The sequence below is a fragment of the Rhinatrema bivittatum genome, chromosome 7 (assembly GCF_901001135.1).
Source record: "Rhinatrema bivittatum chromosome 7, aRhiBiv1.1, whole genome shotgun sequence".
Classification (NCBI taxonomy): domain Eukaryota; kingdom Metazoa; phylum Chordata; class Amphibia; order Gymnophiona; family Rhinatrematidae; genus Rhinatrema; species Rhinatrema bivittatum.
Genome location: NC_042621.1, coordinates 259,806,836 through 259,828,876, shown reverse-complemented (window position 1 = coordinate 259,828,876; position 22,041 = coordinate 259,806,836). Strand labels below are relative to the sequence as shown.

General features: G+C 44.0%; 1 protein-coding gene across 5 annotated transcripts in view; it reads right to left on the bottom strand.

The window, feature by feature from the left end:
- Window positions 1-22,041, bottom strand: part of CRTAC1 (cartilage acidic protein 1) — a 399,993-nt gene that overhangs the window by 143,066 nt on the left and 234,886 nt on the right. For all 5 annotated transcript variants that reach the window (XM_029610137.1, XM_029610138.1, XM_029610134.1 and 2 more), the window contains one exon: window positions 2,813-2,947. In XM_029610137.1, coding sequence (XP_029465997.1) covers window positions 2,813-2,947 — 135 coding nt within the window. The remainder of the gene's footprint in view (window positions 1-2,812; window positions 2,948-22,041) is intronic.

Here is a 22,041-nt window from a genome sequence, read left to right as displayed (position 1 = left end):
CAGTATGAGGTTTAGACTTTCAGTAGCAAAGTTGCATGAACAATAATTAAAAACAGTAAATACAATGGATGCGCTACAGTTATATGTCTATTATACTTTTAATTACATTTCTACAAATTACTGTAACAAAATTTATCTCAACAGCTGCCAAGTATTCACTAAAATTATGTTTATTCCAGGATCTAGCCCAGTGGCATTCACGACCACTCAAGGTCCGCCAATAGGTTGGATTTTAAGATATCCCTAATGAATATGCACAAAATAAATGTGTACACACATTGCTTCCATTGTATGCGAATCTAAACCATGCATATTCATTAGAGTGATTCTGAAAACCGGATCTGTTGGTGGCCCTCAAGGGCTGGGAGCGAATACCACTGATCTAGACAATATCGCAAGAGAGAACTTTATAGAGAATCACAGAAAGAATCATTCTTTAATTATAAAACAGTAAGGAGATTCTTAACTATACGTAACTAGATAAACAGCAGAAGAATTTACTTAGACTAAATATTTGGGTAAGTATTGGTGCAGAACCAGTATCTTATGTTAGATTTTAAAGACTCTCTAATAAATTAATACTTCTAAAAGCAGCCCTTCAGTACTTGATTCCCTCTTAGGGCCTCTTGCTAGCACACAAACCATTTGATACTGTCAGCCTGTCTGGGGAATTTTGTGCTCTTACTCTGCAAGTCTGTCTCCCAGGGTTTTCACCAAAATCTGAGGCAGAAGATCTGCCAACTTAGCACTCTTTAGGACATCTGAGAAGCCTTTATAGCAGGGTTCACTTCCTCTAACTGAAGAATGGGATGGGAGAGGGTCGGATTTGCCATTTCCCCCTCCTCAGCCCACAAGCACTGTTTCCTCTGAGCTGCGCACATGCGCAGCCCCCACACACAACTTTTCTCATGGCCGCTCACAGCTTTTACCCTGTCCCCGCACGAGGACTGGATAAACCAAACCTCTGCCCGATCCGATCAGAGGAATCACCTCCCCCCCCCCCCCCCCCCAATACCTCCTCCCAGGCAGGAGTTGCATTTGTCCAAACATCATCTCCTGCTTCCTCGGGGCCAGTCTCTCAGCTCTTACCTCGAGATCAGCCCCGCGGCAGCAGGAGATGACAATTAGGATAAATGTGACTCCTGCTGCCGCCCATCCCTCAAACCGCAGGCTGCCGTGGAGCCTATCCCGCTGGCGGCTGAAGACGAGGCCCAGGCCCTGCGTATGTGTTTGGCTGGATGAGAGCCTGGGTGGTGGGGTAGTGACTGCTTGTGTATATGAGTGGGGGGGGGGGGGAGGTGAATGTGTACCTGAGTGTGGGGGTGAGTGCCAGACTGGGTATGTGTGTGTGTGTGTGTGGGGGGGGGGGTAACTGTGTGGCTGTGGATGACTTCCTGGGTTTGTCAGATCCTGTGTATGTGTGGGTGAGAAGCTGTGTTGGTGAGTATGTGAGAGAGCCTGAGTGTGTGTGTGTGTATCTGAATGAGATCCAGAGTGTATGTGTGGCTGGATGAGATCCTGTGAGTGGGGGTGTATGTGTGACTGCCTGTGTGTGTGTGTGTGTGGGGGGGGGGGGGGCGGGAAGGTAAGAGCCTGTGGGTGGATGAGAAGCTGAGTGTGTGGAGGTGGGTTGAGAGCCTGGATGAAAGTGGGTGGTTGGGTGAGAGCCTAAGTGTGTGTGTGGCTGGGGGACAGCCTGTGTATGTGACTGCCCGTGTGTGGGTGTGGGTGTGGGTGGAGGGAGAAAGGGTAGTGAAGACAGGTGGAGAAAGAAAAAACAAAGAAACCCTATAAAAGGAATTGGGAAAAGACTAAGCAAGGAAATGTGTTAAAAAAGGGAAAAAAAAAAGCCTGGGACCAACAGATTAAAAAATACAATAGAAAACAAAAGTAAAAAAAAAATGTATTTTGAATTTTTAGTAATTGGCATATGTTATCTTTGGGAATGTGCATTACATATTTATATTTTGTTCTTTCTTCAGTATTCCACTGTTCAGAGTCTGGTTTCTCGTGCTTTCCATTTTATTTTTGATGCATGTTTGTTTCTAATTTGTAGTCCCTTATTCTGTATTAGGTAAGGATCTGTCTGTGTTCTGCATGTGTAACTGAGGTGCAGTATTTCTGCTGGCATATAGTTTTTCTGTAGGACTTTGTTCTGTTAAACCCAGCAGGTGGAGTATTAGTGTTCTAGGGCATGGTATAATATTTGCTGCTGTTTGAGACCTGAGGAGTTTGTGTTACTTCTCAAAGCATTTGACAGTGAAGAGTTTGCAGCTACTGAGATGAGTGTGTGTATGTGTGGAAGAAGAGGGAGGATTGGGTGGAAGAAGAGGGAGGATTGGGTTGCTGTGTGCAAATGTTTTTGCACACAGCAACCCAATCCTTAGAGGGAACATTGTCCACAACTGGCCTATAAACAACTCAAGATAGGGGAGAGCAGGATGGCACTCTCCTCAAATCTCTCCAAGATACTTCTCAGGGTTTGACACTCACCAGTGTCTCCTCAGCCATAAAGAATAATCCAGAGCAATTTAGCATTGTGCCTCTCCACAAACAGACCCCTCCTGCAAGCTGTCCTCCCACTGCATGCCTGCAAAGTGCCAACTCAGGTCGGGTTGTTTTTGTCACAAAACCAAAGACTTTTGTTGTATTACTAATACAAATTCTAGAAATACTTTGAATAGAGGAAGTGAAGTTGAAAACAGTGCAGCAAAATGATTTGTCATGCTCACAAACCTAATTAACCTGACCAAAACATTCTCCATGCTGGAATCAGTTATGGCTACGTTAGATTGGAGAAATCTGCACTTACCGGTGCTGGATGCCATATCAACAAAAGTCCCATCCCCCTTATTCTGAAAGAGGAAGTTGGGTCCATTCTCATTGTCGCAGAATATGTCAGAGGAACTTGAGCTGAGGATTGGTCCAACAGCAACCCCGCGCCCACCTGGGAAAGTCAAGTAAGAAGGCACATCATGGAAAATTGCAAGCCTGAATACAGCACTAAAAAGGATGCATACAGAAACGAGAAACACAGGTAAGGACTCTAAGACCCATCATAGGTAGGAATGAAGGAAAGGCCATCAATCTTTGTGAATTTCCCCGGAGTTTAAAAGAATAAAGTAATAATTCCCCAGTGGATTAATAGTAATAAGAATGAATGTCTTTCATGAAAGCAAGACACCATTCCATTAAATTTCATTTCAACCTTAAGTAAAGAATTGTGGTTGCTGCGATTTGTGGAATTAAGGGGTCAACATACAAACTGTAGAAGACACCTTTTTATTGGAATAATTTAATACCTATAACTTGTTTGTTGACCCTTAATGCCACATATTTCAAACTTAGAAAAATGCAGGCAGATAGTCTAGCAGCACATTTGTATCCCCTAGACAAGATGAAATCTTCCAAAGGGTGAAGGGAACATGAAGTACTATAGCAATGCTTATACGGTATATTATTACTACTCTCGCCAAGTTACAGTTGGGTAAACTGAAGGACAGGTAGATATTCTTCTGACTTGCCAGTCAGTACTCTCTGCCTCAGGCCACACATTCTCCTAATTGTCTTCCCAAGCTGGTAGACATGCAAGGTAGCATGAAGGATTAGATATTAAACCAAAAGTTCTAATGAAGACCTCCAAACTAAAAAACTTTATTGGCAACTGATGCAATACCACCATTTCAGTTCTTGAACTCCCTTCACCTCTTCCTGCAAGTACCTGGTAGACAATGTTGAAAGATATTAAGAGATGCACTCTGGAGACAAATAGTTGAGGCTACTCTTTATATAAGGATCTTCATACTGACGAGTTGTTGGAGCTTCAACTGCTATGGGTGTGTGACTTGGAGTACTTAGTTCAAATGGGCTAGTAGGGCTCTCTAGGGAGTGCTGGGCCAAGTTGTGACCCATAGTCCCAGGCTCTTTATTTGACAGGAGGGGAAATTAAAGTCTTTCAAAGCTCTTACACTGTTATGAGCTCTTCTGACACCTTGTAGTAAGAATAACACACTGTCACACAGTCTGATGCTCAAAAATAAATCCTTAATAAGAATTGACACTGCTGAATAAAATCATTAGAATGCACTCTAAAGGACCAGCTATACAATCCATATAGCAATATGCAGAGTGCAATCCATACAGCAAGAATGAAAGACAGTACACAGTTCAAACAGTTACAATCACTGTACAATCTTCAAACAGAGGTTTTTTTTTCCTGCATTCACCTCCTAGGGCTCTCCTTGGGTCCTGCTTTCTGGTGTATAGATCTCTGAGGTTTAGCAACATGAACTGGAGTGCTCTCCTGAACAGATGAGCTTCTGCTAACTCCTCCCAAGCAGCAACTCTGAAAGCAGATCTCCCAGTCTGGCAGTCCTTACTTTGAGTCCAACCAGAAATCCACTCTTCAGACCTTAAGGTAAATCTTCAGTGGAAGGCGAGGAGTATGGGACTAACTCCAGTTATCCCCTCCTTTCACTACTCTCCACCTCTCTCTTAGGGCTCTCCATGGACCCCAAGAAAATCTGCCTACCCCCAGAAGGCTTGAGGGCTCCAACCTTGAACCTCAGAGGCCTTCTCAGGATGAAAGACTGGATATGAGAACATGAACCAAAGTGGGTTCCTGAGGTTTGCTAAATTCCATTTTTCTGAAGACACCTCACATTGGGGAGTATCGAGGCACACTATATGATGAGGCACACTATATGATGAGATCAGAGTGCATAGGGGTGCGTAGAGACTGTGAGGACACTGATAAAACTAGGAAGGGATGCTCTGCGACACCCTTTCCATTAACATCTCAGACCTGTCCCATTCCTGCAGCTACTTTTCTAAATCAATTTAATTATTTGTTAATAAGAATCCCGGAGGTGAAGGGGTGGAAGTTATAGCGCAGTCCTCCATTACCCTCCCCTCAAATCAATTTGAAATGTATTTCATTTGCTTTTCAAGTACCTTTGAGTCCATTTGGTTAAGATTAATTGAGAATGTATGTTAAACTCACTTGAAAACAATTTGAATCATACTATGATACCACCCGCTCTCCCTATAACGTCGCGTACATGGAATGCAAATAAAAACAATGATTTGGGAAGAGGAAAACATAAGAATGGAGGCAGAACTGGAGGCCTGCAAGGGATGAATGGGAAGAGTGGTCAGAAACAGACAGAGAAATGCAGTAGGAATTCATCATTACCAGTTTAAAAAAATAATGAAAGGGCCGCCAATCGGGTTACACTTTACTAGGCAATTTTACTTAGGAAATGATATACGAGCCTGGAGGATACAGCAGCTCAGCAATCAAAAGACGACCCCAGCTGTTCATAGAGTCTCAAGTTAATCAAATCTATGAGCACCGAGCAGCATTTTAAAGCTCCTACTGTACAAATAGGTGCACGCCTTGCTTTCTTCTGGCCTAAATTTCATGCTTTCCAAATACTGCTGTCAGAAACTGAGCTCTAGCATGCTAGCTACATTTCTAATTTTTCAGGAGCTGCAAGGGATTTGATTGTGGCAAATCATTGCAAAATAAGCTGTTAATAGTCACCCTGGCCGCCTCCTTGATTGGTAGCAGTGAATTTCCACAGAACTAGGACCATCTCGCAGTTTTCCAGCATCTCCTGTGACAGAGTTGCAGCTTGACCTGGTCGTCCAGTAAAAACCTAAGGGGTAGATTTTAAAACGTGCCCGCGTGCATCCATGTGCGTGCCGTTCCCGGCGCATGCACACGGATGCGCCAATTTTATAACGTGCAGGCATCACCGCTCGCATGTTATAAAATACGATACCCACGCGCACATGCGTGCCCGATTTTAATATCAGTGCATGCATGTGTAGGCAGGTCGCGACTCGCGCGAGCAGGGGGGTGGGGTTTTATAAAGTACGCTCGGCGACACGATCGGGCCTTTGCCCAATTCCCTCCCAGTCTACTCCAATTAAGAAGCAGACTGGGAGGGAACTTTCCTATACCCCTACCTACCCTTCCACTCTTTTCTCCTCTCCTCCCCGACCCCTAACCTAACCCTATCTACCCTCATTTTTCTTGTTGATGAACTTACCCACTCCTCCGAGCAGGAAATGGGACAGGAATGGCTCCTGCTCCGCCCAGACGCTGCTCCAGCCCACCCCTTTTCAAAACCCCGGCACTCTCTCACGTGGCCGGGCCGTTTTGAAAGTGCGCTCAGCTCGCGCTTGGCCTGGCCACGCAAATATCCCCCTGTTTTGGCACACGCAAGGTTTTGAAAATTTGAGCTCTATTCCTCTGCCCCGATTTATCTATTTGCAGTAAATTCAATCTTTTCTCCTCCATGTACATCCAACAGGGAAAAACTATTCTTCACTAATTCAGAGGCATGTCAAGTGACAGGTAAAAAATAGGCATTTGGATGCAGAGAGTTAGTCCTTCGCCCTCCTCCCCCTCCCTTGGGAATACCCATTTTCTCGGTGCATGCACTTCCGCAGAGCTGAAAAGCCCGTGTACTGTACACAGTGTGCATGCCTTTACCTGTATAGAGTTCAGGCAATCTTCCGAGCCCATTTTACACGTGCTGTCTATTGCGTGTCCCATGAGAAAAGTATTTTGTCTTTCATGTTCAATTAAGGGCCAATTTTTGACGGGATATCAAGAATAGATCCTAAGAAACTGAAAGCGGTCAGTACAAATATGAATTTGTGGAGCGTGACTTACAGAAGGTTAGATAAACTACCTGCAGATTGGCAAAACTTGCCAATAGTTTTACCCATGGTGTTGGCTGCAATAAAACTACAGAAGTAGCTTTGCTTTGATTATTGCCCCATGAAAAAGTAACCATACAAATTTGGACCTGCTTTTTGTGTGGGTGTGGGTTTTTTTAAAGACGAAACATGTGTAGTTTTTGAATATCCAAAGCTATGCAAGCAGTTGCCTCCCTTAATCTAACTGTGCCTACAGAACTAAGTGGCTAAAAAAGTACATGCGTTGAAATAGATGCATACTTCTACCCGCATGGACATTAGTATAAGGATCCGGTGCTGAATTCTCCTCTAGCCTACAGGTGGCACTGTGAACTGCTTGGACTATTTATCCAGTCCTCCCAGCTCTGTGGCTCTCATTCCCCCCCCCCCCCCCCCCTCCAGTGGGAATCTTGATTCCTATATAGACTTGAATTTATAATCAGACAGTCTCAGTCAGTTCCCAGAGCTTGGTCCTACCCTTCCAGCCCTTGCCCTCTGGCTCTGTGCCTGCAGAAGGCTTCAATCTCCTGATTCTACATTTTGCACTCTTGCCTGTTCCCCTTCCTGGATTCCTGGTATGCTCCGGTTCTTTGATCTGAATCCAAGATTCATACTCCTTGCTGGTATAGGGGGATTACCTCATTCCTCATGATGGCCAGCCATCAGAACCTGAGAGGAAGGTGGTTGGCATAGGTGGAATACACCCAGGTTTCATGCTTACATTGTCACTAACCTGAATTTGCCCCTCCAAATATTAGGCCTCTCGTTCCTGGAGTAATTCACAAATGACAATCTTCACAGATGGGCAATAATAAAACAGCCCATTTCTGCAGGTAAAATAGCATTTTACCCATGGAAGTGACTGATTTTTGCTCTCAGAGTTACTAACACACAAAAATAGTAAATTATATAGAGAGATTCACACTGCTGCCACTCCTGGTTCTCAAAGCTCTCTACATTTATCAATGACCATTCAATACTAGCAGACAGACAGAAAATAAGATCATTTTTCCAGAACTGACAGCACATTTCTGCCTCTACTTCTCTCAGTGCACATAGTTCATTTATGCAATAATTATTCAGTGAGGTGTAAGTAGATCAGACCTCTACCAGTACCATCAACACCAAGGACATTTATAAGAAAATGGCGGAAAAATGCAGCTCTTCTTCATATAAAGTTTCAGTAAACGCATATCACCCATTTCTCAGTAAGGATCCAGAAGAATTTATGAAGATAAGTTTGTGGGTGGAAAGACAGCTCCCAGGGAGGTGGGTGAACTGGAGCAAACCTCCTGGGCTCCAAGCTTTGGCAGGGGATAGGGGAGGGAGGTAGACTCCACATTTTGACCCTCTTCCCCCTATCTCCTGCTGGCAGGTGAGCGGCGCTTCTTACATGCACCTGCCTACTCTGCCAGCTGCAGTCTGATGCCTGAACCACACATGGGTCTGCCTGACCTGCACAGTTTTCATTGTATTTATTTATTAAAATCCTTCCGTATTGCCTTCTCAAATAAAAATTGGCTAAAGCCGTGTAGAGTGCCAAATATCAAATACAGCAATACAAAATTTAAACAAAAATAATCTAATAGCCAGTTAATTCTCTCCTTCCATTGTAAGTACCTTCAACAACCCACGCTAAACAAGCCATAACATCAATCAATCAAGTCCTCTGCACAAACTAGACAATAAAAATAGAATAGCCCACCCACCTAAACACCAGCAGCCTAGCCATATGACTCAGAACAAGGACAATCAGGGTCTCAAGATTTATGGGAGTAGCCGTGTTTTCACTTATTCCACAAGATGGTTGCAGCCACAGAAAAAGCTCTCGCTTTATACTGGCCTTTACCACCCACCTCAAAATAAGAAAATTGGAGTAATGCTTCTAGCTCATACATAGTAAAAACGGCAGAAAAAGACCAAATGGTCCATTCATTCTGCCCAGCAAGCATCTTATGGTAGTATCTGCCGCACCGTGCAGGATACCCCCATGTTTCTCTTAAGGATAGCAACTCCGCTCTGTGACGTTATCCCCAAGCCTAATAACTCATAAAAAATGTACTGCTAGCAACATTTTTACTGGGTGATGAGCCTTCTTGAAAATTCAGACAGTGTTGCTTGATGTGCTTTGCTTATGGACTTAGCCGTAGAAGCAGTCCTGTGCTTTTTCTCTAGAGCTCTGTAGATGATACTGTTCCAATTTCTCCAGCAAAGAGCATAAAAACGTTATAAAGAAGGGCAAGAACCTTAAATTGAATCAGAGCTGTAATTAGGACCCAGTGTAAAGCACCAGGCATCTCTCATGAAGGAGTTCCATTTTCAATAGCCCCAAACTACCTGGGCACCCACATCTTGGACTACTTGAAGCCTATGCATAAGCCACTGAGGAAGGCCCACACATAGGCTATTGTATTGCCCAAATGGGAAAGCACCTGTGAGTGAATTACTGTCTTAAATGCCTTTATAACCAAAGGACACAATTTTTCACCATTTGCAGTCTTTAAAAGACTGTACGGATTATCTTAGCCACCTGTTTATCTCCCGTCTTGTCGCGCCAACAATAGCTACCTGTAGAGCAACGAATACAATTTAAGATTTTAGTCTTTATACAAAAGATAGTCACTGGCATTGCTCCTCTACACTTAACGTGTCTTTTTATTCCGTATCAGCCTTCTAGAAATTTACAGTTGGCAACAAAGCTGACTGGTAAGAACCTGGTCTCATGGATTCTCCATTATTGGACCAATTATGTGAAATGCACTACCTAAAGAATTACGTTTAATTGCAGATATAAAAATATTGCAGAAGCAGTTAAAAGCTTATTTATTTCTGGAGGCTTTTAAAATAACAGGGTTAATTTTTTCAATGATGTAATGTACACTTTGCTTATGTTAATTAGTTGTTACTGTATTTTTGGATCATTTTTATGCTGAATGTTTATTTGGAAACCGCTTTGTACATTTGTTTGCTTAAGCGGTATATAAAAAATGTAAAATAAATAAATAACTTGAAATTTGGCCTCAAGAAAAACTCCATAATCTCTAATTGCATCTACTACAGTAACTTATTCAGCTTCTATTTCAAAAATGAAAGGATTTGCCAATGGTATAATAAGGATGTCTTCTGCATATATAAAACCAAGATGGCCCAACAGCCGCATACAAATGTTAAAAAGAATCTGAGAAAGATTAGAACCCAGAGGGACCCCAAAATCTTTAACCCCAGCTGAAGTCAGGACATATTCCAACACTACCTGAACAGATTTATTCTCAGAAAGGAAGATAACCAAAAGTATACTCTGCCCCCCCCCCCCCCAACCAACCACAAAGTCCTTTAAAATGATCCAGTAAGAAAGTGTGATCCATAGATTGACCGCTGAGGAACGGTCCAGTAAAATTTACAGGAGCTCTTCCCCTTTGTCTACCATTCGTAGAATATCATCACCCATCGAGTGTAACGTGATCTCTGCGCTGTGGCCTGCTCAACACTCAGCCTGGAAATGGTCACGTTTCTTCCCCTCTTCTCAACATGCAGTTAGCTGCGATGTCACCACGTTTTCTAGAATTTTAATCAAGGAAGGAATTGTTGCCATTGGATGATAATTCAGATAACCGAAAGGATTTAGAGGATGGTTTCTCACAACAGAGATACACAGCCTCTTCCATAGATAACCTGCAATATGGGTTTTAGTCCTGCATCTGGTAGTACCTTAATGACCTTGGATGAGCAAAGATCTAGCAATAAGTTGCCCATGTTTGTGCTAAAAATTGTTTAAGCTCCAGTCTATTAAAGGACCTATGTTGCCCAATTTATTCTAAACTTCCAAGACTTTAGACTGGAGCAGGCAGACCAGAAGGCAGATGCAAGTAAGCGCTTTTTTTCTCCAGCCGGTAGGTGGGAGAAGACTATGCCCGAGGGAGGCACTGGAGGAGGATGAGGAGGATGGATGTAGGGCATTATACCAGGGAAGGGAGGTCCCTGGACACGTTCATTTGTCCTAGATGTCATGTCCCTCATGGGTCAGCCCTGGTGGGCAGACATTTAAAAAAATAAAAAAAAAACGTCTTGATAGCGCTGCTCCAGATTCTTACTAAGAATGGACCAATGTGGTCTTGAAAGCTCATTTACATCATTATCCTTGGATAATCAAGTTGGTACAACAAAAAGGTACCAGAACCTGAAAGGAATTAAGGTTTTCCTCGATCAGTAGAGCTACTGGAAATGTGCATTACAGCATTCTTCCAATAACCCAGGATAACCATGTGAAACTTTTAGCAGCTAAACACAAACTTATTGTAACCTTCTTACTAACAGCGAGTAAAAGTACATGTTGGTCTTCTCCCAGCCTGGAATTTAAAAAAAGATTGCATAAACTGTGACTGTTGGCTTAATTATTGTTTCCTGGCACTTGGGGAACAATGATACGTTTTGGTGCTATGCTTCCATTTTGTAGAAAATATTAACAGCACGATTCCCACTGTGGGTGCCACATGCGTTACTGCAAAGCTGACCACCACTGCAATCAATGTGCTTCTTTAAAAACAGTTGCTTTCCATATAATTTACTATCATACACCATCTAGGCAGACAGAAAACAGCTCTTTTGCCAGTTTAAAATGTTCCAGCTCATATATTTTAAATAAAAGCAAGGATAATGTGATTTGCATGTAAAGGCAGCATTGCCTCGGATACTCATCTTCCACACAGGCTCATGAACGCAAGTTGGGATTGCAATCTTTAAGATGCTGTTCCCTGATCTTCGCTTCCATCTGCACACAGCACCCTCCCTGCCCAAAGCTGCTCCTTTGCTCTAGATCTGGATGTTCGTTCTTTTTAATCTAAAAATCATAAATCTTATAGTTCTGTACTTACTTCTTTTTTTTTTTTTTGCTGATATTGCCAGAAAATTGCCAGCAGCAGCAATATTTGGCAATCTCAGAACAGCAGCTGGGGCAATCTTCTTAAAATTAAAACAGAGCTACAAGAAGTTTGCAGCGAGTCCGTCACAAACCGCAGCACAAACATTAAACTAGAGAGGGGCAGGCCTGAGATTTGTCAGAGTGGCTACCAAAGTCCTTGGACAGGCATGTGTGTGTGTGTGGTGGGGGAGGCGTGGAGAAGGTAGGTTAAAATTCTGAGATTCAGAAAGGGCCTTCAGGTGCCCACGTGGAGGCATTCACCCGAGTCTCATCTCAAGACTCGGGATTCAGCAGAGAGCACATCCCTGCTCGTGGAAAGGGCTTTCAGCAGAAGCACGGCTACCATTTGGGTCCCATGTCCCCTTTCCCTCTGCTGTATCCTCTGAACCAGAGTCTCTCAAGTAGCCGATCGCTCAAAGCCACACACTAAAAGCTCGGCCATGTTGAAATGCAAAAAAAGGTGCAGCATTTTGTTATGGCACATTTTACCCTCTGTAGTAGCACAAGTAGTTTATAAGCTATGCCCTCTGTATTCCGGCGGATTAGCAGTTCTCGAAGGCATTCATTTAGAAGCCTTCCCGGTCCAATGGATCACCCAAACTGATTTACAAAATGTAAACATTAACAGCAGAACATTATATGCTAAAAAACAACAGGCACACCAGAAATTGAAACCCAAACTGTAGGCCACGCCGAAATAGTCAGCTCTAGGTATGTACCTGGGTAAAATGGTCTGACTGAAAATTGCACTCGTCAAACACACACATGGGTTCCACTGCATGTGCACTTTTCGCTGCATTAAAAGGAGGCGTTCCTGTGGGCATGTTTAGGGTTGGGGGAAGGAAACAGCATGAGTACACGCCTCTCCCCTCCCTCCCCTGAGCTGAAAGTACATGGACACGTCACACGCATACTTTACCCCTGTTTCCCTGTGAGAATTGGTGCAATGAAGCTGGACTAAACTAGTCTGCACATTGGAAATTGCCCCATATAATCTTGAAATTCGATACCTAGGGAGAATCATCTCAGTTCAGAGAGTTACAATAAAATCCATTAGTCCTAATTACACTAACAAACCACATCGCACGTACCATAAAAGGCTACAAATAATACACAACAAGCAACAAGAGGCACCAATAAACTTACATGCAAGGTTATTGCTACTGAGGTCCACATTTAGCGCCATTTGTCTAGCTTAGTTCAGACTTTGCTGGATTTGAAAATTCCCACTGGCTGAGTAGTTAGCTGGATTAAAATTTAGTCGCATAACTTGGAGGCATTTCAAGTGCATTTCTGGGAAGATTTAAGTTACCCAGATAAGTTATCCAGCTAACTTGTTATGCCATAAAGCAGTCCTAAAGTTATCCAGATAAACTTATCCAGTTACATTAAGGAGTGGAGAAGTAGCCTAGTGGTTAGAGCAGTGGGCTATGAGCCAGGAAACAAGGGTTAAAGTCCCACTGTCACTCCTTGTGACCTTAAGCAAGTCATTTTACCCTCCATTGCCTTAGGTACAAACTTAGGCCTGGATTTATCAAAATGCGATAAGTATTGCATGCAATAGCAAAAGGGGTGTGTTTTATGCTAATAAACAGTTTATTACAATTTGCACTAATTACCTATGTGAAGAGCTAATTTAGTGCAAATTGTGATTACATTTTCAGACTTTGCGATAAGTGCCATACCTGCATTCAACCAGTGGGGGACCATTGTTAATAGTCCTAGAGAGAGAGAGAGAGAGAGAGAGAGGGAGAGACGGAGAGAGGGAGAGACTAGCCATAATGTCCTCTCCCTAGAGAGAGTATTTGTATCCCTATGGGAGGCCCACCTAGTAACTCGATTTGATGACCTTTGGAGTGAGGAAACTCACTCCAAGATGATATTTGTGCAAGGTTCTCTCAACCTAGCTTGATGGACTCTACCTGGGTAACATCAAGCTAGGTGGAGAGAACATTGCACAAATCTCATCTTTGGGCGAGTTTCCTCTCTTTGTAGGTCATCAAATCTTCACAAGAGACCACTGTTCTGTTTGCACGTCTCACGTTGAATGTCAAAGTGGCCCCTAACCCCCTACACTAATACCTAAACCTCACCTCGAGTTACTAGGTGGGCCTCCCATAGGGATACAAATACTCTCTCTAGGGAGAGTACATTATGACTAGTGTCTCTCTCTCTCTCTCTCTCTCTCTCTCTCTCTCTCTCTCTCTCTCTCTCTCTCTCTCTCTCTCTCTCTCTCTCTCTCTCTCTCTCTCTCTCTCTCTCTCTCTCTCTCTCTCTCCCCTACTAAAACAGGCCTTTCAGGAGACATCACAAAATGCACTAACACCCTATCACACAGCTTAACCCTACTGAAAAAGGTGTAGTTAAGTCTGTGTGATAGCACTTCACAGTCTAGCAAACCCCACCCCTAACTCCTCCTCTTTTTCGGATTTGCATCGCACCATACGATATGGTGCTATCGCATGCGTTAACAGGGCTTTTCACATGCGATAAGCCTTTAACGCATGCGAAAACACCTTACCGCATTTTGATAAATGACCCCCTTAGATTGTAAGCCCTCTGGGGATAGGGAAATACCTTCAGTACCTGCTTTGAAGTGCAAAAAGCAGAATCTGAAAAAGACACTTGGGTTTTATTCAAGTGTGGTCACACTGCTGAATGTCCTGCCAAGCTTATCTAGATAATTTTGCCAGCCTCCTAGTGGTATGGACACCCTTATAATTATTGGAAACAAGGAGGAACAGGTTACAGAATCTGGATTCTGGGAGCACAAGCTTTGTGATCTTCTAAAACTCTGAAGGCATGGGGTAACATGCACGGAGCGGCAGTTTCCACTCACAAAAAACAAAACAAAACATTGCTGGGCAGACTGGATGAACTACTTGGGTCTTTTTCTGCTGTCATTTACTATGTTACTATGCTGTGTTATCTAGAGCAGAGCTTTCAAACTCTGTCCTCAAGTACCTCCTAGCCAGTCAGATTATCAGGATATCCACAATGAATATACATGAGATAGATTTGTATGCAAATCTATCCAATAGGCTACACCTCCAAAGGATTGTGTAGGGGCAACTTGGTACTAAAGCAGTGGGCTGAGAACCAGTGAAATCAGGGCTGAAATCCTACTTTTCCCACTAATGCTCCTTCGGACCTTGAGCAAGTCACATCACCTTCCATTGCCTCAGGTAGCAAAGCAGATGAGCCCTCTGTACCTGAATGTAATGTGCCCTGAGCTCAGGCTTGGGAAAACATACCATTAAATGTAAAAACAAACAAAAATATTCATCTCATACATATTGATTAGGGATATCCTAAAAACCCAACTGGCTAGGGACACGAAGGACAAGGTGGACAACCCCAATGCAGAACAGTGTTTCCCAAGTTGGTCCTAGAGTACCCTTAGCCCTGGTTTTCAATTTATTTATTTTATGTATTATTTAGATTTATAACTCTTCTTTCATATCACGCTCTCAGAATGCACTGTAACGACCCTTTGGATTCATTACCAGAAAGCCCCTAATTAACTCCTTGAGCTAGGAAAGGCAGTGCTAGTAAGTTAGGGGAGGCACAATTTGGTACAGCTCCTCCCTTTGAGTGTGCTGGGATGGCCATCCCCTTGTGGTATAAAAACAGCTCTCGCCCAGAGAGAGTGGGGCAGTGCAGCTTGAGTTTGGAGTTAGAGGAAGCAGAAGAGTTTAGCCTTGGTTTTATTAATTAGTTTATACAAACTTCTGTTCTGCTGATCTGCAAATATCAGTAGAGTACAAAAAAAACCCATACAAATAAAAATTGGACAAACTATAACAAACAATAACTTAATATTAAGCAGCACTAGCAATTAAGGAGCAAAGGCTACCAGAAACCTGTATGGTAGGAGTCAAGGAAAGCCAGGGTAAAACAAATAAGACTTTAGCAGCTTCCTAAAATGAAGCAGGTTCTTTTCTGCTCTGATTTTACAGTGGGAGACTATTCCATAGGGCTGGGCCTGCAATAGAAAAAAATGCATTTACGAGACTCCAGTAGCCATGCCTGTTTGAGAGGGAGATTTTTTGTGAATGCTGGGAGGTAGAGAAGAGATTAAAGGAAGATAATCAAGGTGCGGCTAACCTACGAAGGGCCTTAAAGATCCAGATGAGAGTTTTGAATTGTGCACACTATAGGGTACATTTTTTAAAAAAGCACGAGCACATACTTTTGTTCGTGCACCAGGCGCAAACAAAAGTACGCTGGATTTCAATAGATACATGCGTAGCTGCGCGTATCTTTTAAAATCCGGGGTCGGTGCGTGCAAGGGGGTGACATTTGTGCACCTTGTGCGTGCTGAGCCCTGCGCACGCTGCCTGTTCCCTCCGAGTCCGTGCTGAAATCGGAGCGGCCTTGGAGGGAACTTTCCTTCCGCCTCCCCCCACCTTCCCCTCCCTTCCCCTATCTACCCCCCCCCCCAGCCCTACCTAAATCCCCCTCCTAACCTTTATCCAGGAAGTTATGCCTGCCTCCGGGCAATCGTAACTTATGCTCGCTGGGTGTCTGCTGGCGCGGCAGGCCCCGACACAGGCCGCTGTGTTGGGGCACTCGGCCACACCCCTGGACCGCCCCGGACCACCTCCACGCCCCCGAGCAGAGACCACGCCACCTGGCCACTCCCCCGAACCGCCCCTTTTTGCAAGCCCCGGGACATACGCACGTCCCGGGGCTTGCGCGCGCCACCAAGCCTATGCAAAATAGGCTCGGCGCACGCAGGGGCAGATTTCCTCAGGTTACGCGCATAGCCTTTGAAAATCTGCCCCTATATGAGTGCAACTCAGCGAGAAACGGAGAAATATGACCACGTAGAGAGGCGCCAGAAATTAGATGATTCAAAGAATTTTGGATTAGTTGAAGGGCATGAAGATGTGAGTTGGGTAGACCCAAGAATGGGTCATTACAGTAATCCAGAGATGACAATATTAGGGATTGAATGATGGTGCAAAAATCAGAACAACAGAGAAGCGGTTTCAAAGGGCACAGCAGGCAAAGCTTGTAATAAGAAGACTGAACTAGGGACCCAATATGAGGCCATAGAGAAAAGGAGGTATCGATGAGAACCCCCAAGTTTTGTGCATTCAATAGAATAGGGTTGTTTTTTGAGCCTACCTTTGGGGCTTGGGCATTCCAGCCAGTCATCCCTGGAAAAGGGTCAGGAAGCTGCCTTTCCAGTCCACTCCTTGACTGAGTACTGTATTCCATCTGTTATGCCAAGAGTTTGTGATGACTAGCATGGGTGTAAGCCTTTATGCTATGGTGTAGTTGACTCAGCCTCCTAGGCAAAACTACAAAGCCTATGCCAACAGCTGGCAAGCGCACCCTGATGTAGGACAGGCTGGAGTTTTGCCTATATCTGCTGAGTCCCCCACAGGTTGAGCCGTTGGGTTCGCGCGGCCGGCAGGACCAAGGGCTTTATAGAGAGTAAGAGTCCAGAGGCATGACAGGGACAGGAAAGGCAGCAGGCTGGAGATACCGAAACAGGCCAAGGGTTGGGGCAGGTGGCAAGCAAGCATAGTCAGGTGCAAGGCAAGAGGTTAGGTCCAGGCAGCAGGCAAATGTGGTCAGGTCCAAAGCAAGAGGTCAATATCAGGAAATCAGGCCAAGGATGGACAAAGACACACTGGACAAGACAGGCAGAGCAGGACAGGACAAGGCTGGACAAGACAGGCTGGGTAAAGCAAGGCTTGACGAGGCAGGCTGGGCAAGGCTGGAGGACAGGAATACAGGAACAAGGAACCAGAAATGCAGAAGCAAACAGGAACATAGGAGCAACACACACTGCTCTAGGCAAGAGACCCATTGCTGAGGCGAAGCAATGTTGTGGGGGCCTTTGCTTAAATAGTCTGATAGAGCTGATGTCGTCAGGAGGTGTGCTCTGACTTTCCCACCATGGGGCCTGTATTATGTGCACATGCACACACGCCTAAGGGGAGGCAGTGGCCTGGCCATGATGGCAGCGTCAGTGGGTAGCATGCAGCGATGGTGGTGTTCTGCCCTGGCAGGAGGCCTCATGCAGCAGTGGCTGGGGTGAGTGCAGCACCTCACAGGGCAGTACCGTGAGCCTCCAAATGTAACAGAGCTGATGTGATCTGTGTCATTTATTCATGCCAAAACTTGTACAGTAAAGATGTATTTTTTGCACACTCACCCAGGGTCTCCTGTGTAGTCATTGGCACTCACATCCCCTAAAGATGTAAAGAGAACCCATACCTCTTCCAGGCAAAAAGACAGTGTCACTCCTGCTACCCAGGATCTTGGAGGAGAAATTCCTCCCCCTGCCAGTAAAAGAACCTGGCCCTGGGGTCAAAGATATTTGTGAGAGAGAGACTGGAATTTGGATAATGACCGCAAGAACCCTATGTGCCCCTGCACCAATGCAAACAGTAAATAGGGGTTACGACGACATGAGTACTACAAAAACACAACATCCAACAGGTATACAATAAATATCAACAAGCAGGCCAAAAAAACAAAAAAACAAAAACAATTCAAATACAGCAATAATAAAATCAACCATTTAGTTGATCCAAGGAATTGTTAAAACAATGAATACGCATGAGATAAATTGCATGCACTGAATTCCATATTCAGTGTGTTTATCCAGCTAACGTTTGGAATTAAATTCTGCCCCTTTCTCCCCCCAAATCACTGGCTAAATTTTGTTTGGGCAAATCGTTCAGCGCCAGCTAGACAAAGTCATCCAGGTAACTGATTTATTCAGTCATTGACCTCACTGATGTGGTTTTTTTTAATGTTGCTTCCCATTTTTATTATTTCTTCACCCTTACATATAAGGGGATACAATATACTTGGACCTATCTAACTCATAGTAACATAGTAATGATGGCAGAAAAAGAGCTAAATGGTCCATTCAGTCTGCTCAGCAAGTTTCTTATGGTAGTAACTGCCACTCCATGCAGGTTGCCTCCAAGCCTTATGTTAAGGGTAGTAATATTTACAATCAAAACCAAGCAACTGTCACACTCATAAAAAAATTAATTTTACAAAGTGAGTAGCCTTCCTGATCATTCATACAATGCTGCCACTTGAATGTGCTTTGCTTTTGGACTTGGCTGTAGAATCAGTCCTGTGTACCCTAGACCGTAAAAGACAGGGCCCAGCATTGGTTCTCTGAATCCAAATCCCCTTTTCTCCCTGTACAGAAAGCCCCTCCATTTTCAATCGACTCAGGATTTGTTGATGTGTTCCTTCAGGGCTCATTAGTGCAGTATATTGAGGGCTTCTTGCTCTGCTCCTCAGATCAGAGTCACCTCCAAGATTTGGCTACATTACTAATACTAACCACCTTGGCCCACAAGGGTCACAAGGTGGACTCTAAGAAATTACAACTTGCCCAAGACACAGATTGATACTTTGGGCACATCCTGTCCCCTGCTGCTTGTGCTGTTGCCTCTGATTGAATCGCTGCTATTTTTACAGGTCCCCCCCCCTTAAAAAGAAAACAAAAACTGTACAACAGTTCTAAGCCTTCTTGGGTCTCGCTGGTTACTGCAGACAGTGGATCAGTACATTTGCCCCTATTTTGCACGCCTGGAAGGCCTTTTGCAGGGTTCTCCAGCACCACTGAGCGGAATGACAACCTTCAGAAAGCTTTCAATGCCCCGAAAACAGTCCTGGCCAAGGCACCTGCTTTGGGCTTGCCAGATTATACCAAACTCTTCAATTTGAATGTCACTGAGCAGAATGGGTATGCCCTCTTTGTTCTCAAGAGTCCCACGGACCCCAGCAGCATCCAGTGGGCTCCTTCATCTCCAAATTGGATTCTGTGGCATGGGCCATGCCCCCCTGCCTCCATGCAGTAGCTGCTACTGTAATAGCTAGCAGGGAACGCCTCATGCTGTTCATGCCATCGTCACACAAGGTCATATACAGTTTGCCACTCAGAGTCACTTTGAGCAGTGGGAATTAGCTCTGCTGGACAGCTCTATAAATTAGGCCCCTTGTGTAACTCTCAACACTAGGGATGTGCATTCGTTTTCAACAAAATAGATAATGGCAACGAAATTGTCTATCTCGTCATGTATTGGGAGCACCCTGAAACGAAACAAAAATTGACAAAATTTTGTATTAGGAAAACTATAGTTAGTGTGCACTATTTTCAGGCTTAATGCGCACCAACAAAAAATGTTACCAATAAGTTAAAAAGTGTCAACTGGGGAGCAGTTCGTTAGCTAGAGGTATGGCTCTGCATTCCCGAAGGAGACAATCAATGCGCACTAACTCCAAAATTAGGGAAACCCGAAATAAATACCTCCTGAACCATTTTAAAAACGAAATTTAACAATGACCCGAAATGAAAATGATCTGACAAAAAAAAAAAAATCAGTGCACATCCCTACTCAACATTGCTACTCTTTTATCCACACCAGAGGACACTGATCCCATTCTAGCTCACAATTGTCTTACTCATGTCCGCATTTCAACCCTTCCCTGGCTAGATCTCCATAATGAGCAGCTAGCTAACCCTGATCCTGAGCTATTTGTAGACAGCTCTACATTCATTAAGGATGGGATTAAACATGCAGGATATGCTATGGGACAGAGTAGTCCCAGGACCCCATGTCACCCTGCCATCCAGGTCCACCACCAGAACGGGGACTGCATAAGGAATTCTGGAATATATTTTTCACTTCGCAATTGTGGGGCACGATATATGGATACATGAAATGAACACTGGTTTAATGCATTTTACTTTCAGGCTATAAGGCAAAAAAGGTGAACATTTTATAAGGAGTGTAGACTGTCTATAGTTACTGTATATTACTATGGGTTTTAGCTTTGCCATGATAAAGTTGAATTTTTCTAGATTGTGATATCTTTTATTGAACAAATAGAAAGATGTTATAGTACTTGAGTTTGAGATCATATAAGTCCCTTCTTTAGATCTGGCAGCAAAGTTGATAGAAGACAGCTTTAAATCAACAATTGTCAACATTACTCTGCCCCCACTGGTGCCTGCTACTTAAGCACCTATATAAGTGAGATCTCTATACCTTAAGCCAAGTTATTTTTAGTAGCTATTAGTCTGTATTTGCTAAACACATTAGAGATGGGCCAATGTAACTTTGGTCATACACAAGCAAAAATCAGTTTGGCACTAAATTTGACCCTTTATCTCTAGCTGATTGTTGACCAAGGTAAAAATGAGCTGAAGACTCTGAACATGATTGTTGTTGCACATTACAAATTGCAGATCAGAAAGAGACAGCATGCCTCTGAGGAGCAGACGAGAGACATTTATTCTGAAGGTAAGAGCAAACTGGCTTTCTAGTCCTAGGGGCCTCAGTGAAGAACAGTGATCCAACCCTTACCCAAAAAGAATGTGATTCTCACAAAACTGATTTGTGGATCTTTCTTTGCTACCTGGAGCAGCTGGGTCATGAAGCATTTGTGATCGTCCAGTCCCCTGAACAGAAGTGGATGTAGAGGGCCTGACCCATTGGAGTCAAGCAGAAATCTGGGTTTTTGTATTCCCAGGTCAGGTTCTCTGCTCCTTGGTTCACTTGAAGCTGGAGATGCTACAGAGGCAGCATTCACAGCCACGGTGGGAAGGAAGTCCAGGTCTTCATGAAACCGTGATACCCAACGGTTAACGTTCAGGGATCAGAACTACAGGGTTCCAGAAATTACCCTGGCACGTGGCCCCCAGTCGAGGACTGTCACTGCAATGACTGGGCTAGGGGAATTCAAAGGGGGATATAAAAGCCCACAGATAGCCACTCCAGTTCCAATGGAGCTGGAAGGCAAATGATAGGAGGAAACTGATGGGTCTAAATATAAAGGGAAATTTGACTTCTCTCTTGCCTGTACGTACATCTATGAGTCTACATAGTGCGCATGGCGCTTCCTCTGTTCTTCACGTTTCTTCTCTTTCTGGTTCTCTCCGCAGAACAATGCTGATGGCTTTGCTCGCTGTGTCCTGGGTTCCCTTGAGGGTGAGAATCTTTAAATTTTAATATTTTTTTAATGACATCTTTCTCCGAGGCATGAATTCAGACTGCAGAAGGAGCACTAAGTGGCTTTTCAGTGCTCGGTTGGCTGGGGGAGTGATGATGTGATAAAACCCGCACTCATTCCAGGGGAAAGGACAACGGCGATCAGCCTTGAGAAGGAAAACCAAGATAGGATTATAGAACTCTGATTTCTGTTCACACCCCTACGTCCTCCCTATGTCTATCCGCAGGATAAAGAGGTGTTTTTCCATCATCTTCCTCCTTCCAGGCTTTGTCAACGTGAACAAGTCTTTTTAGATCAGGGTGGAAAATGGTGTGAAAGAAAGCTTCAGAGAGCTTGGTACCTTCCCAGGATTAATAGAAAATTTGGGCCATGTAATGGCAAGATATAAAATTATGACTTTTATTGCCCTT